At 39.5% G+C, this 16,984-nt stretch overlaps 1 protein-coding gene across 26 annotated transcripts in view; it reads right to left on the reverse strand.

Annotated features, from left to right (window-relative positions):
* Positions 1–2,787: 2,787 nt before the first annotated feature.
* The window catches only part of RIMS1 (regulating synaptic membrane exocytosis 1), a 298,538-nt gene continuing 284,341 nt past the window's right edge, over positions 2,788–16,984 (reverse strand). For all 26 annotated transcript variants that reach the window (XM_061358529.1, XM_061358527.1, XM_061358553.1 and 23 more), the window contains 5 exons: positions 12,678–12,819; positions 9,350–9,462; positions 6,556–6,657; positions 5,368–5,507; positions 2,788–5,016 (listed from right to left, as the gene is read on the reverse strand). In XM_061358529.1, the coding sequence (XP_061214513.1) occupies positions 4,798–5,016; positions 5,368–5,507; positions 6,556–6,657; positions 9,350–9,462; positions 12,678–12,819 (716 nt within the window). In that variant the 3' untranslated portion in view covers positions 2,788–4,797. The remainder of the gene's footprint in view (positions 5,017–5,367; positions 5,508–6,555; positions 6,658–9,349; positions 9,463–12,677; positions 12,820–16,984) is intronic.

Below are 16,984 nucleotides of genomic sequence, written 5' to 3' on the forward strand. Positions count from 1 at the left end.
GTTCTCAAAGTCACTCACACATATACATCTCACCGATATGAGAAGGAAATTGAAAAAAAAAATCTTCACCTACATGAATTACTGCAGACATCATAGTGATAATCCATGCAGATGGTCATATCACACAGCCTTTCACCAGGTGCTTACCAAGTTGGTCACTGCTGATATATAACTGCATTTTATCAGGACTCTGAAATGGTAGACGTGTTCAATGTGACTAGAATGAATAATTCTGAGTTGTTCAGGGAGCACTGTAACAATGAACTGCTGCTCACCACCTTCTGAAGGTAATTTTTTCAGAGGCCACCTATAAGAATCTGTGAAACCCCCAGGTGACTCACATCTAGCAGCCAGCAGCTCAAACCTTCAAAAGACTCGTGTCTCTAGAATGCTTTTCCTGTACTAGCAAGACATAAATATAGCTAATATTTGACTTACCTGAATTGCTGTACTGATACACTGTAGTCTACAGATTCTGACTTTTTACCTTTTCCTCAGTTATTACTACTGTTGAGCATGAGCCACTTTGACTCAACAAGGCAGAATGTGCAAGGTTTTATGTCCTTATGCACAACTACAGCTTAAATCATACCAGTGATGAGAAAATATCCAACCATGGGGCACTTCATTAGACACCAGGATGTGGATTCAGGAGCTCAACCACCATTATCAGCTAGACTCTAGGAGTGAATCCAGATTCCTCTCCTATCTCTGGCACCTTAGGTAAGAGGAATTTCAAGCACAAAACTCAACATTTGATCTATGTGACATGCCTGCCACAAACAACCTCTTTCATAACCCTGATATTTAACTACCAGCATACATGGTCATCTGTGCAGACACTGAGAAAATACACACATGACCTGTGCATTTTCTTTTTCTCCTAGAGAGAAGTGAATGAGGTGGGAGTGAAGTATTAATTGAGAGTCATTACTCTTGACAGATGCTAGCAGAGTTCTTAATCACCCAAGATGGCCAGAACATTCATTACCTGACTTGGGAAATCACATTTTTTCAACAACAACCTGCTTCCTTGAAGATTGCTTTCCTTCTGTGTTTGCAGAATTATAGTACGGTAACACGGAGGGAGAGTTTAGGGCTCTAAAGGGAAAGCCCTATTCCTGTCTGCCACGACTTTCTTCATTTAAGGCAAAAAAAGGGTGTAAGTTGCATAATCCTTTTTTCCTAGAGTTAAATGGGCTGTGAACAGTAGAGTAGCAACTACACAGGAGCAGCAAACGGCCAACTTCATAGGGGACAAGTCTCAGGCTGCAAGTGCAATCTTGGAATATGCAGAATAGTCTCTGAAGATCCACTTTGAACTTTTCTTCTATGCATAGCGTATCATACCTGGACTGCTATTTGCTTGTGAGAACAGGAAAGGAAAGTGCATGTATCACTTACTTGGGAATTACAATGGAATAAGACCATGAAGCTCTGGTTTGTCCTACCCACTCACAAAAGTTCTGATGTCCCTCTTTCACAAAGGTCAAGGCAAAAATCTTCTCTGCCCACAAAGAGGGACACAAAATTTGCATTTCAATATAAAATTTAGAGCATTAACTCATCATTAACTCAACATTAACTGCCTGATTGTATGATGGGGATTATGAGTTTGATATCTTCACCTGCCTATGACATATAAAGCTGTACTGCATTCTCAAGGGAAAATCAGGAGCGAAATAAAGCTGATTTATCTGTGTACTATAATCTCAGCATTCAGCAATGAGTTTTTAAAAGGCAACAGTCCCTGGGAAGGGAGATCAGCACACAACTCTGTCCTAGGACAGTCTTACTACTTCATTCCTGAAATCTCTGCCTATGCAATCCCTGTTCATCAGAAACGCCATAAACAAAATAGTTCAGTGTGTTCTTTTGCTGCCATATTTTCTGTGCCCTAGGGGGAGATCAGAAATGCTTAACTTTGGTTATATGATCAAGATTAGAAAGGAAAAGATATCCTGGTAATGGACACAATATTGAAGCCATGAGATATATGAAATTGATGGCTTTTTGCAACAGTCTGACAAATTCTGTATTGAAACATCACCCCCACCACACAGAAGCAGAAATATAACATGCCTTTTTGTTAAGAGATTGACCATGTTTAATTATTCATTTTTTTTCAGTAGCTTAGCCATGTATTCAGTTAAATAAAGTAATAAACAAAAGTGTTCCAAGTGAGGCGATACTGTCTTTATGTTATTTTTAAATTGTGATCAGGTATCTGTGGGACATGGAAAACTAAAAATCAAACAAAGTACATAATCTTTGCTTTTCTAACAAAATTTAGCGCCAAATTCTGCTCTCAAGTAAATTTCTCTGAAGCTTTCTCCATAACAGCATTACACTACAACGGTGTATATCTGGGTTTAAAAAGTGCAGAACCACAGGAGCTGTGCTCATGTCTTCAAGGCTCAGCACATACCAGATGGAGAGCAGTTGCCTGGCTCTAATACACACTGCCCCACTGACCCAACTCCAATAAACTGATTTGATATCAACAGATGGTAATTTGGCTACATTTGTTTCTTGACTTCAATTTGTCTGCTTCAAGGAATGAGAGCACAATTTGGCTCCTTTCTCAGTGAAAAGGAAGCCAACCAAACATGACTTTCACCAGGCCTCAGCTTCTGGCCCCAGATTTCAACATACACTATTACAGCAATCAAAAAAACCATAGAAATCACTTATCATTTTACTGTTCCTTAACACATTTCACACAGTCCTGCAGTGAGCAGAATCACAGATGAACCCCAGGACATACAGAGAGCACAACTACTACACTGGACATGAAAAGGAAATTTTATTAAACATGTTTACATAACATGAGCTGGAATTTCATTTAAAAGCACAGGGGAGTGTTAAGACAAGTGGTTGAAATAGAAAGATACTATCGAATTATAACTAGTTGGTTTTTGGCCACTAAGACAGAACAGGATCTAGTAATAGTGCACCAATTCTTGAGTTCTTCCTGCTCAGCAGGTCGAGCAGTAACCAATCTGTGCCCTATGGAAAGATGGGCAGAGTAATTCCCACGTGTTGAGTAATAATAAATAGTTCACTTGGTGCAGGCAGTATGTCTATGGATTAAAACCTAGTGTGTACACAGTTTCTACGTGTTACAGCCCCACAGTAGGAATCTACACCAAATAGTTATTAGAAGGAATTTGGTCCATACTACATCACGTTTTCCATAGGGTAAAAAATAAAGTCCATCTATAGACATTTAGCACCAGACTCACTGACCTAGCCTGGCTAAAACCTGCAAAATGTCTATAAGAAAAATGGATGGCTTAGATTTCTTGGTTACTTCAGTATAGTAAGTACGAGCAAACTGTACAAGTACATGCAACATACAAGCTGGCCTATGTGGAACTAACATACATTATTAAATAACCTTTTTCATCTCTTTTTACAAAACGTGCATGCAGCTTTGAACAGTTCCAAGTCATGCTGCTCTATTTGTGTGATCACAAAATTGAATGGCCTGTAAAAGGAGGGGAAACATATCAATGCACCTGCAGGAATCTGCAGTTGTTCGCACATTTACAGAATATCACAAGGGATTTTGAGGCCAAGAAGAACTCAAATGAATAAAAAGCAAATTGAAATTTGAATTATTATTTTTTTCTCCAAAAAAGTAAGATATCTTGCGTTAAAAAATCAAGCCTTGTGCTTGCATCAATCTCAAAGAAATGTAAACTAAAATTTGATAAAAACATTAGTAAGTGCAGAACATTTCAACTGGAATTTCCAGTGAAACATTGAACAACTCATACCATGCTCTATCCAGGGCACACAGGTGCGTCTGAAGCGACACACATCAGAGAAGCCTGGGTACAGCTGAAAGTGTCATATGCTCAATCCATTCCTGGTCAACATTTTGGGAAGTCAAATATACATTTATACACAGAAACGTAAATATTTCCTCTCCACTTCTAGGAGGAAAATTGCATTACCAGTAACATATGCAATGTCAAAATTAAGACTAAAGCTGCTTTATACCAGTCCCCAGCAGTAGTTGCAGAATTCTTCAAAATTCTTCCATGCAAAACATCATCAACATAAAAGTTATTATATATAATGCAAACATATCTGCTTTGTACAAAGAAAAAGTGGCACTGTGATGATTATTTATTTTTTAAGAATCTAACCTAGGTTGGTCATTTGTTCTGGGTCCCCATGTGAGCGACTTGGAAGTACCAGAACTGAGAAACGATTTGAACTCATTGCTGGAATTGTAACTGTGGCTGTTTGTTGAATACTTTAACGATGCTTACAGAGATATGCTTCAGCCCTTTTTTGTTTGGTTTAGAAAAAGAAAGGAAGGGTCTCTGTTAGCGTTGTGAGGACTTCTACAAAACTAGCGGAATCACATGGCAAAAAAACTAGTGGAAGTGACAAGTACAATAAAACTGCTGAAACACCAGGAAGGTAACGCTGCTTGGGGGCTCTGTCAAAGTGTGAGAATTACATCATCGTTAGCAGAGTGAGAGCTTCCAGTTTGGGTCATCTTTGACTTAGGTCGAATCTAAAGGTCTCTCTCCCTCTCTTTTCTTTTTTTTTGTTTGGATCATTATAAGCATCTGTGATAGCCGCTAATAGATTTGCCGTATGAGATATACCTTTGTTCTGTCAATTAAAGCCATCTCTTGACATACAGACATATTTTTGGATAACTACTACAAGTGAAAACAGAAGTGATTGTCTCTCTCCAACAGTGTTTTTTGATCATGTGGGTATCTGGTTCCAATTGTTATCCTGGATGATGTTTTTATCAGACAGCACCTGCTACTATGATCTAATACAGGGAGGCCCGGTTGAACTTTCCAGAGATGACTGGGAAGCCCTGCGTGTCAGCGGAGTCAAGGTTGGATCCACTAGTGATGAAGGTGGAAATAATTTATACCAGCCTATTACCACACTGGACAGATCCAGTTCCTCCAGAAGGATCTGGGCAACTCCCATGAAGCATTTGTGGTCCATTCGGCCATAGTCTCCCCAAACTATTACCTGGAAGAACATAAAATACAAGTTCAGTATTGTCCTCAAACCTTCACTTATATGTTCACTCCTGCTAAGTGCAGCATAAGGAAAATGTTACTCTTAAGGGTGAATGATTGCTCCCTCTTGTGGGAAAACCTAATGGCAGGACAGGAGCAAGAGTCAACAAAAGAGAAATGTTTAATACAGCCAGACATTTTGCAGGTCTGAAACCACAAGCCACAAGGATGTGTTTGCTGGCATTTATAAAATTAAATGCGTACGGAGTTGGAATAGGTTTACACATATTGCTTAAACTTAGGTAAATATGCAAGCGCTTCTCCAAATGGTAGCCTAAAATGGGATTGAGAAGGAACTGACCTGAAGGACTTTACCCTGTGGGCTTTCATCAAAAACCAGAGTCTGTTGGTACAAAGGATCAAGGGTCTTCCGTGCAATTCTTGTCTTCTTCTTAGCTATACATGCTCCATTTTCCAATAAATACACTTTGACATATGGAGCTGCAAACAGAACATCATGAATTTTATGTTTGGACTTAAAAACTTCTACATTGCACAGCTGAGCTGGAGGACAAATGCCTTAAAAGGGAGGTGAGCGGAAAGAAAATGGCACGTTAACTTCACTTTATAATCTGAATACAGTTATATTTGTAAAATAAATGATACAGACCATAAGAAGTCAATTTGGGTTTTATAAACTTTGAATGTAATGATCTGAAGTGTTACTAACAACAATTACGTTTCATATCTGCAATTTAAAAACACTTTCTTTTGCCAGGAATTAACTGTTGCTGAGAGCCACTTGGGAGTCTCTATGTATGTTTAGGGGTCAGAGATATTTCAAAACAAAAGTCTTTGATGTTTCATTGAAAGGAATTTTTAAAACTAAGTGGCTCTGATAATATATACATTAGCTGCTCTTTCATCTTCAGCTGCTAAGGGGGTTGTAAAGTAATATATTAATATATTAGCAAAATGTTATTTAAAACAATTGTTCCAGTTGTTAAGGTAAGCAGTGCTGTGGCAGTGATTATAAATCTCCTCTAATAAGGATATCTATAAATAACCAGAAGTTTTAAATATGACCTTATAAAATGATACAGTATTAAATCTCATTCATTATACAAATTATTGACATTGTCACTAGCTTAACCTGCTGTCTTCTTGAAGCACTGCTGCATGCAGAAGATCTGGGCATGTGAGTCTGTTAAGCTGTTTGTTCAATGCACTTTCCTTTGTTTTCCATCTCTTGTTTTGATGTGGAACAAACACAAAGGACTTATCTACATTGACAGAGTCTCTGATATATACGATTTGCCTAAGATTTTTTTTTATTTGCAGAAGTATTTCTGCATGGTGGCATGCAACTGGCAGATGCAAGGTGGTAAGAAGTGGACATCAGTAGCAAGGATATATCTACACACACATTCCTTGTTGAAAAGCAAGCCAAACAAATGCAAATGTAACGAGTAGCTCAAAGAGCTGATCCTCAGTTCATCAGCATATTTCATATTCTCATTTTCTGTTTGTACACTATTTTTTTCCTTACCTGGGGTAGATTTGGAGCCAGGTTTTTGTGTGAGGCCACGGGCTCTAATGACTTCAACTTCTAACTGGCCCTTTTTGTCCACCATTCCAATCTGGATGTCACCTGACAGGGAGAAGAAAGCAGACCATGTTTTAGAGAAGCACTACAGCCCAGGAGATAGGTGAGAAACAGAAAGACTAGTTTTCTGCTAGTCTGCTGCATTAGAGTGCTTGTCATCTCTTTTCCTGATCCCTTTAATTTCTCCATTCTTAAAGCAGGACTAAAATATATATACTTAGGGTGCACGGTGCCCTCTCTTCTGGTATGGTTTATACCAGAGCACAGTATTTCTGACCCATGGAGGCAGGCAAATTTACAGCAACACTATGGTATAACCACCACACCTGTAATTTTGCACTGGTGAATTCTCTAGAGACTTCCTACCTAGGGTTTGCCCCAGTGTGCCAGTCATTGACATGCGCAGCACTGAGAGGAGTCCCACTTTAGAGAACCTAAACCCCAGGCTCATGTTCAGAAATCCCTTCAGCTGTAAGTTTCTGCCTCCAAGCTGAGAGCAAAAGGCCAACAGTACAAAGGGTTCATGTCTGATGAAACAGGAAGGAGGACTGCTGATGGAGGCTAATGTTGAAAACACCTTCTTTGACTACAAGTGCCTGACTAGAACCTCAGCATGAAACAGTGGCACCAGCCAGAGTAGGCACACAGTCATAGCAAGGCTTCAGAGAACAACAGCCAGCACCCCAGGAGCTCAGAAGAGTTGGTTTTTTTTAATCTGAAAAAGTCTCCAAAAAGTACAGGGGTGACAATTTTCCCTTTTTTTAATCAGTATTCCACACACATTTTTGTCTGAACAAAATGAAGCACCATGTTAAAATAAGAAGCTGCTTTTCCTACTAAACAATCAAACTTGTTTCCCTTCCTAAGTTCTGACAAATGACATTAGCTGCAGGAAAAAGTAATGGCTTGCTCTGAAACCAAGCACTGTTCTGATCTAGATCAATAAAACGCAAGGGAATTCAACTACAGGGTGATGCTCAGAACATTGTATCTCTGTGGTTTTATATATCATGGAATCAGCTGAGTAGAAATGTAACAGGCCATGTAGAGTAACAAATTAACCATATAACATGGTCAGCTACCCGACGCCCTGCAGATAAATGAACTATACATATATCCATGAAGCACGTCAGTCTGTATTTGACATGTAAACCCTGACTGAAAAAAAAGAAACCAGTCACAAAGAGTCCTAAACGATAGAATTTGGGGTCTGGATTCAGAGAAATAGCAGTTTGAAATTAACTGGGCCTCAGATTTTCACATGCTTGTTTAACAGTGTACTGAAGCAGTGTTTATACCCCAGTACTTGAGGTATGACAGAGCAGCAGGGAAGATTGCTTTTATCAATTGGACTTTGCTTGAATAAACAGGGCTCTGTGTTGCACCAAAAATAGCCCACAGAAAAATTCCAACAAGCCTTTTGAAGAGCCCATCTCTGTATTGCATATCCAAAATGAAACATGCGACAGGGAACCAGAAGGGGGAGCAATAAGACAAACATTTTCAAATTGTCACTAGTGAAAGGATACCACATAGAAGGTCTGAAAATTGCTAGAAAGCATGACTGAGTGCTTTTGGGTGTGCAAAAATTGAGCCTTTAATAAACAAAGAGTTTGATTACTCGGAAGTGAAAATAAACATATTACTCTAGTAATCTGCAGAAAAGTAGTCAGAAAAGATTAAAATAGAAGAAATCTAGACCCTTACATTCATGTGATAGGGCCACTTAGATTCTTACTGGACAAATCATCTCACATCATCTTTTATCTTTTAAAATAATAAAAACTCTGAATTTAATACATTTGGTGCTTATTAAATGCATTCATAGCAGTCATTTGGACTTAAACAGCACCCCTTGCCTTAGGAGGTAATCGAGGAATTCTCAAGAAAGTTTCTGTCTCCTTCGCTCATGATTTGGGAAGGAAACACTGTCTTCTGCATTTTTTTTCTTTCTGTTTCTCTCTCCTTCAGAAGTACCTCAGTAGCCCTTCCTGAAACTGATTGTCCCAAGACAGCTGTACTGAAGCATTGGCCACTTATCATTTCCAGCAGAGGAAGTATCGTTAAAGTAATGGATCAAGGACTCCTCACTCAGCATCCTAAAGAAATACTCACACAGTACTGCACTGCTGTACACCTTACGCACTCCCTTCATAACCAAGATACAGCTAATGCTGCTATAGGGAAATACCAACTGGTCTGGAACACAGGGAAGATCACAGAGACACACAGGTAGCTGCTGTAGAAAAGGATTTTGTCTCTTTCATGACAAACACTAGCTTTATCAGCAGCAACTTATTACTGGTTATTGCAAATGTGGGGAGAAGTTTTGCATTCTGGGGTGAAATGAACTAAACTTGGACACTTGGCAGAGTTTGTCCAGAAACTGCCTGTCACATCCAATGTAATCTGTAGCAAGTAAATAGAAACTCCGAATAGCTGAGATTTTGTAGTGAGCTACAACTGGGGAAACTACAACAATTTTGAGTGGCAAGTAAAGTGCAAGACCTATTTCCAAATTGCAAATGAGATTAGCTGACATCTCAAATGGAGCAAATACTGTTTCTCACCCCATTTTGGATGGTAGCATGCTAGGAATACCAGTGAATGCATACAAGACCTTCATGTTTACAGCGAAGGAAGCCACTTTGTAGAAGTGTTCTTGGTGCTGTAGTCTGGCAGTGTGTGCATTAGTGGCCTATTATTGATTTAACAGAGGAGAAAATATTATTCTTACCCATGGCAGGAGTTGCTAGTGTTTGTCGGCCTACTAACTGTGCAGGTCCAAGCCCGTCGAGGAAATCACTAAACTGACTGTCAGCGCCGAGTCGTACTCCAGGGAATATTAAACTGAAGCAAAATAAAAGCTGGTTAAGCCTAAGAACAGGATTAATTTCTATTGTCCTACAGTATTTACCTCAAAAGTACTACTGATACAAGTCAAGCAGCTTAGGATGTGCAACCACAAATTGTTCTGCAGCATCAGGTATGAGCTGTCCCCCATGGGCCCCAAAGAAGTGTAGTAAAGTTCTGCACATGGGCCCAAAGTAGCCCATAAAACAGTTTTTGCAAGGGAGTTCTCCAGGAGCACTGAAGAGCCCGACAGGTGAATAAACTATAAGTGACCTTGTATGAGAAAACATTAAAAGCCTCATGAAATTTAACAGCCTATCATTCTTCATTCTTAAACGCTTGATTACCTTGTAATACTGTTTTATAGCTATACATACATCCAAACACCATCCACATCATTTAGAACAAACAGGGAAAACAGATGTATACACTAAGTTAATCTGATTGCTACAGCTGTTTAACAAAGCAGCAGATAGTTAAATACTGGCAGGTAGTACTAGTGCTGATTAGAGCTAAACCTAATGCTGCTCCCCAGCCAAAATATTCTGGTAGCCACATCTGAGTCTATTGTTGGTACTCGTCCCTCTTTCAGGACACAAACTGTAATGTAGTACATCAACACACATAATATATGGAAAGATTTAGCATCAGGTTGGATGGGGCTCTGAGCAATCTGACTGAGTTGAAGACGTCCCTGCTCATTGCACGGTGGGTGGACCACACCAGACAATCTTTAAAGGTCCCTTCCAACCAAACTATTCAGTGACTTTATGAGATGTGCTTTTTCAAGCTGGTTTCCTGTATTCTAGAATCTCCATTTTCTTTTTAATAGAGTCTCCAAACAATAACCAAAGAAACAAGCAGAGCAAAAAGAAACTAAACAACCCCAGAGATAAAGAATGATCCATGGTGTGGAGGGTCAGCTTTTTTTGAGACCTCCTCATCACAAGGAATGGAAGAACAGACTTTGAACCAAGCCTAAATAGCATGGCCATCAGACCATCCACCACTCTGTATCTGCTTCTTCCTCAAAAAAAATTCCTGTTAGACTGAAGAAAATAACAGCACTTCCTAATAAAAACATATAGTGTGAAAAACCTTGATTTCCACCGATCAGGTTTATGTGCTCCAGTCATCCAATTCACACTAAAAGCTCTTTACAAACCCCAGCTAGCTTTATAGAAAAAACACTTTCTTCTCTTCAAGACTAACTGCTCTTACTATGCCTGTATAAATGCACAGACTGCCTGTAACTAAAGCTGGCCAGAAAATATCAGCACAGTGCTTTTCGTTGCAAAACTGATTTACCAAAAGGTAAGCTTTTCAGTGAAGTTTAGTTTTAAGAACTCTTTTATATAAGAAGGTTTCTTTGGATAGAGGAAAAGAACCTCAAGGTCTCCAGTCCAACCATCAGCCCACCAATTACAGCACTCACCTTGCCTCAAGATGCAGCTTCAAGCCCCCCTTTTCTGAGAAGGACACACAATCTACTCCTCTCCCCAGGTGGAGAGAAGTTCACTCTTGCCCCTGCTATGAAGAGTTTGTTGCTCATTTCTTTGCCCTTTCCCCCCTAAACATGTTATATTTTGCTGTGGAATAACTAACAACATTGAAATCATTGAAATGTTCACTTGAGAGCATTCTCACTTTTCAAACATTTCTAGTTATACACAAAATACTGAAGGTTGTGAAGTACACATTCACCTTAATGTTAATTCCAATTTGTTAAACACATCTGTGTTGCATTTGTAAACACATCTGTCTGATCTTACGAAGTGCAGGATGAGGCATGTTATTGTCAAAAAACTGTGTGATGCTGGAGGTAAAGTCAGTATCACAGTGTACACAAGGAAGGAAAAGCAGTCCTTACAAACATAACAAAAGCATTTTGTAACTGTCATTATTTCCTGCCTACAGTAATGTCAAGAGGGAACTGCAGACAAACTCAAGCAACAAAAGTCAAGCTCCTGCTGATTTTGATGGGAATCTTGCAAGAGACAGGAAAAACCTACCAAACAGCTTTGCTATTCTGAACACAAGATGCTATCAAAAACTGAAGCATGTTCACACTAGAAATAATACATCAAGTTACAGTGACATTTCTAATGTTCAAAAAAGGCCCATAAAAATGAAGAAGAGGATTTTAGGGTTAGCTGGCACAGTGCATGTACCCCTGATCATGTGATGCAGTTGTGTGGCTTCCTGTCACCTTGCAGTTGTGTCCTATTCATGTTCTACAAATAAACCAGTGATGCATGTGGGGGAAGCGATTAAACAGTAGAAAATTGCTTCGATGGTCATCTTTCTTACAAGATTCTCTGCATCTAAACATTCTTCGTTCACTGTGATCTAAACCTAGAGCTGCTGTAAACTAATGTTATTATACCAAACTCATGCAAGTTTGCAGAGCATCTTAGGATTTGATCTACAGCTAAATCACAGAACTCATAGGAAAACAGAAGATATTTGTTATATTATAGACAACAATTATAGACAACAAGTGCATTTGCACTTGCACTCCCAGTTTCCCCTTGTGGGAAGGTATCTTCTAAGAATTTCTCCCACTGACCACTGTGCCTTGGCACAAGCAGTTGAGTCCCACTGAGAGCTGAGAGGATGCTGAAGTATTCACGCACATTTTTGTGTAAGATCTGCCTTTGTTCTCCTTTCCTACATACTGAGTCGTTTAGCAGTGAATGAAAACAGCTGCCCCATTACTCTCAGTTGTCTGCCTGATTTCAGCTGATGGGGCAGCTTGACTCTGGGTTTACAATCTTCAATAAGAGACTTGGATCAGCTCCAGACTAAACCTTCTTTGTCTATAGTATTACTGAACAGAGTTTCATATCACAGCGATTTACATACATTTGAAGTTTAACTTTGAGTTAATCCAAACATAACTCAAAGAAAAAGTAACCCTTTGTTTCGTTTTGAATAACGCGGTCTGAATTTATCTGTCTTTTGTTGTACAAAATGCCTCACTGGATGACAGGGAAAATGTCAATCCTTAAAAAACTCTCTCTAAACCTCAGTTTTCAAGAAATTGGTGTTATGTGCCTAAAATAGTTAAGTTTTGCAAATGTTTCAAGGGGAAGAATCTGTATACAGAACTATCCTCTTCAGCCAGAGCTGGGACCTCTGTTCACATCCCAGGTTTTCTTACAAAGACAAGAAACATCTCCTACATTACTAATATTTATAATATCACTTACTTGCCCTCTGAGCTATAACTGTTTATGCTGCCGTCAGTAGATTCCCGACTTGGCTGTCGAACCATGCGACTTCTCATCTCTGCTGCCATTCCTGTCTCTGTGCTTCTCTGTATCGTGCTCTTTAGCTTCTTGCTGCCACCCTCTGAAAGCAGAGAAAAGGAAGCAACTGTCAGAATGACAACTTAGAGCAAAACCTTTCCTTGCAGCTTTTCCCCAACAATGATCTGACTTGATGATTACTATTTAATAATACAAAAAGACTATTCTGATTGAAGAATGACTCTCCCTTCTACAGCTGCAAATTGGTGATGGCTTCTCCTGGAATGTAGACAGATAACAGTGATTGATAACCATATATTTGATAAAGTGTCTCTAGCCACCTTCTTAGTTAGCTTGCGTGGGTACAAAAGAAGTTACAACTCTCACAGAAAGAAAGAGTAGAAAGAAAATGTTTCATGCATTCCACCAAAAAAAAGTTAAGTAGTAAAATACCTAGTATCAAAATATGCAATAATGTGTTTTGACTCAGAAAAATCTTACTTTTCACCACAGAAGTTCTTCAAAGTAAACAGCAAGATTTACATAACTTCTGATCTCAGCATTTCCTAAGCAGAATTAACCCTCAGAGAATTTGTCTGTAAGATGACGGACTCCGCAGTCCAAGCTTGCAACTGAACACTACAGAGTAATGTAGATCTTGCGAATTTGTTTAAAGGCTTGGTCCGTTTGGAAAAGCTTCCATTACACATTATTTAAAATGCAATTTGGGTTCCAAGTGGGAGGAGCTTCCAGCTCTTTACACGGGTGGTTATGAGCTCAAGGTGCAATAGCTGATCTACAATGAGTTCTGCTGTCACATGGCAAACATTATGCTTCCAATGGCAATAATTGTTTTCAAGGATCTTTAACTAAAGACTTCCAGTGAAGGCTCTATGTGACGTAATAGCATGCGTTGACTTCAAACTTTATCTTGTTCTTGATCAGTTAGTTCATTTATTGTTAAATGGGTAACATTACTTTCTCTCAGGAAGTAATAGGTTTTGCAGTTTCACCTAAGTGCATATAAAAACATTCTCCTGCATTTGCCCCTTCATTCACATGCTCCTTCATTCGCTGTCTGCAAAGTCTGCACTTCCTTTTCACAGCCTGCTCAGGGCAGCACTGAAAAGGTACAAGTTTCTTCCACCACCACCTCCTGTGGGGACTGAAGTGATCTGAAAATTTTCTTACCTTCCTATTTCACATGAATAACGCTGATGCTTGAAGCTGACAGATCTTGATCTTTCTTCACATGAAATTTAAGCTTTGATAGTCCCTGCACAGCCTACCCTTTGCTCAGGGTGTTCCAACATGCTGTGGAGAACAGCTGGCCCTTGCTGCCTGGGTCTGCAGAGCTGGTAGAGGGCAAGGAGAAACCACACCATAGAGCTTCTTCCCTCCCGTGAGTTATCACAGTAACCTCCTTGGTGCTAGCATAGACATGGCAAACATGGCCAAAGTGAAAAAGAAAGAATTCATACATGGGCCTCAGAGGAGACATCATCAGCACAAAAGGGGATGTGGTTTTCTTCTTAAGCTTCTTGGACCAGGGACTCTTTATCCATGGGCACCCAGAAGCAGAGAAACAAATGCCTATGAGTGGAAGAAATCAGCTACTCCCACAGATCCTTTACCGAGTCCAGCAGCTTGGAGGTTCCCTTGTAGGCCACTGCAGCTCATCCAAACTCCTGGTCCTTGGTCAGCTGAAAACACATTATTCAGTGCTGCTAAATACAAGGCAGAGGAGGCTAGACAAGGTGCACCAGGCAGACCAGTCCCTAGGCAGTGCAGGTGACTGTGGATGGTATTTGCTGGAATGCTGGTGACTCTGTATGTAGAAGTGAAAGGCTACATTTTGGATCTGAGCTTTATCTTTAAAAATAGACCATGTGTCCATCATTATCAATCCTGAAAGGTGAGCTGAGCATCAAAAATGAATCAAAATTCAGCCTAGGAAGTATAAACCACATGCACAGCCCTACAATAAATCAGGATTCTCTCATTTTCAGTAGCTAAGCATTCGCCACCCAAATTTTTTTGTGCCTCTCTTGCTGAGACCTGCCTAAAAGTGTCTCTGTTTCCATCTGCTCCTACAAAGCAGGTAAGATTATGTGGTTTACCCCATATTGCCTTTTCTGGAGCCAGCCAGATCAGGCAGCATGACCGGAAGGATATAATATGGTAGAGCTTGAAATGTGGGTAGCTGAATAGGGTTGCCTGTGAGTATTCATGGCTCAGGAGGTAGGAGTGATGAGGCACTAAAGATAGCCACAAGATCACCATGACCTTTACACAAACTGGGACAGAGATGTTGCTCTGGACCTCCAGGACAACATGGTGGGTGCTGAAATTTATGGACTAGAGCCAGGCTGTTGGGAAGGCATAATGAAGAAAACAGTCATAGAAATAATCACTGTAAATAAATAAATTACAGAAATTAATATTTTCACTCTAAGCCACTGTAAAGATTGAAAATAGCAAATGTTTTGGTTGTTGTTTTTTTTTTTTTTCCCGAAAGAGCAATCATATTATCACAGATAACATATATACTGCAGCTTGAACATACTTCTTAGCTCCACAGGTTTTAAATGCACAGACCACAAAGTAGGAATCCTCATGCACGGACATAACCACGTCCACAACCATGTCTTGCTGTGCTGCAAAAACCAGACTGTTTGTCCAAATATTTTTTCAGTCACTGCTCTCTGTCTTACTGCACTGGATTCCACTTCTTTATTTCTCATCAACTTTTCTTTCTTCAGGTTAAAGATTAAAAAAAATTCTTTTGTCTCCTCTTGTAACTGAAAATAACATCCGTAATATTTCCTGGGATAAACAGTCCTCCTGAATATTTCATTTTATAGCCTCAGTTGTAATATCCTGCAGTACAATCAGAATCGTAACATAAAAGTAACTCAAAGTGGTACAATCAGAATAATAACATAAAGTAGCCCAACAGAATGGTAAAATACATGGGGAGTTTTATGGAGTAAAGGAAATTGCTTTTTCCCATGAGTAACAACCAAAACACATATTGCACAGTTTGAACCTTTTGGAAGTTTTAACCTTGGTCATTTATGCATATCATATCTTTGTCCACTTATAGCACAAAAAGCAATGAGAACAGTGTATCTTGTTGGTGTACTCCTGTAAGCTTCTCAGGAAAACCAAATTCTGCAAAGGGAGGAAGGTGCTTAGCATGCAGCTGAGTTGGGAACTACTGTTATTTCTAAAGGTGCTCCAGAAACATGAACTCTCTCTGGGGTACAGCTTCCAGTCCTGCCTCGATTGCACAATGACATACATGATTCAAACAATTACCAGTGTTCCTCCTGCTCTTGATAATGTTGCTTTTTGGGTTTTTTTGCTGTTTTTGTTTCGTTTTAATAAAAAAGCTTTCATTTTGTATTACTTTCAATCTAGCAGCTGTGCATATACCTTTGGAATGCTGTCTTTATATGGACAGTACAAGTTCTTAAAATATTTAAGCTCAGTATCTACGCTATGATACAGTGAGATTTTCTGCTCTTGCCTGGATATCTTCTGGAGAATACTGGGTCCTCATCCTGATTTTTATTAGTTTGATATGTACAATTAAATTTTATAATATGCACAGCTTATAAGCATTTTGCAGTTCACCAACAGCACTTGTTGCTGTTAACGGGCACTCCTGCTACAACACACAGACGAGAGTGCAATGCACTGTTTCAGTCTACTTGTAATAGCCTATAGTGATTCCTTCTTGGTCTGATGAGAAACTGGTTACTGATTTTGTTTTTCTCAGGAAACAAAATGTTTTCTGTAAATTAATGGAGGTCCTGATCTAAGTAATGATGAAGAGCAAAAAGAAGGCTTGTTAGCGTATGCATTATTTTACATTTGTACAAGGTATCAGTGTAGTTGATGTGTCCCCAATTTCTGTGCATCCTAATCACCTTCAAGTATAGCAGCCAGGAGCAAAATGCTATTGACAACTGAATTATATTAGCAAGAAAAGGTCAGTGACAGTGTCTATGGAATTGAGACGGCCTACTAGAGATAACTCAAGGCTATCTTTACATTTCTAAGGACATCCAACTCAGAGAGGACAATGCCAGGACAAATGGCCCAAAATTACTTGTACCCATAACTGCCCTTAGCAAAGACATGACTGCACAGGACATCACCACTGGCCTGGCTTCTTCCCTGGGCTCCATGTGGTACCTGCAGGCAATTACTGCGTTTTGATCTTGTTAAGTAAGTCTGAAATAACAGGAGGGGCTGTGCCG

This window comes from Neopsephotus bourkii, unplaced genomic scaffold (genome assembly GCF_033783945.1).
Source record: "Neopsephotus bourkii isolate Nb327-2 ecotype Australia unplaced genomic scaffold, CSIRO-AGI_Nbou_v1 NB_947, whole genome shotgun sequence".
NCBI lineage: Eukaryota > Metazoa > Chordata > Aves > Psittaciformes > Psittacidae > Neopsephotus > Neopsephotus bourkii.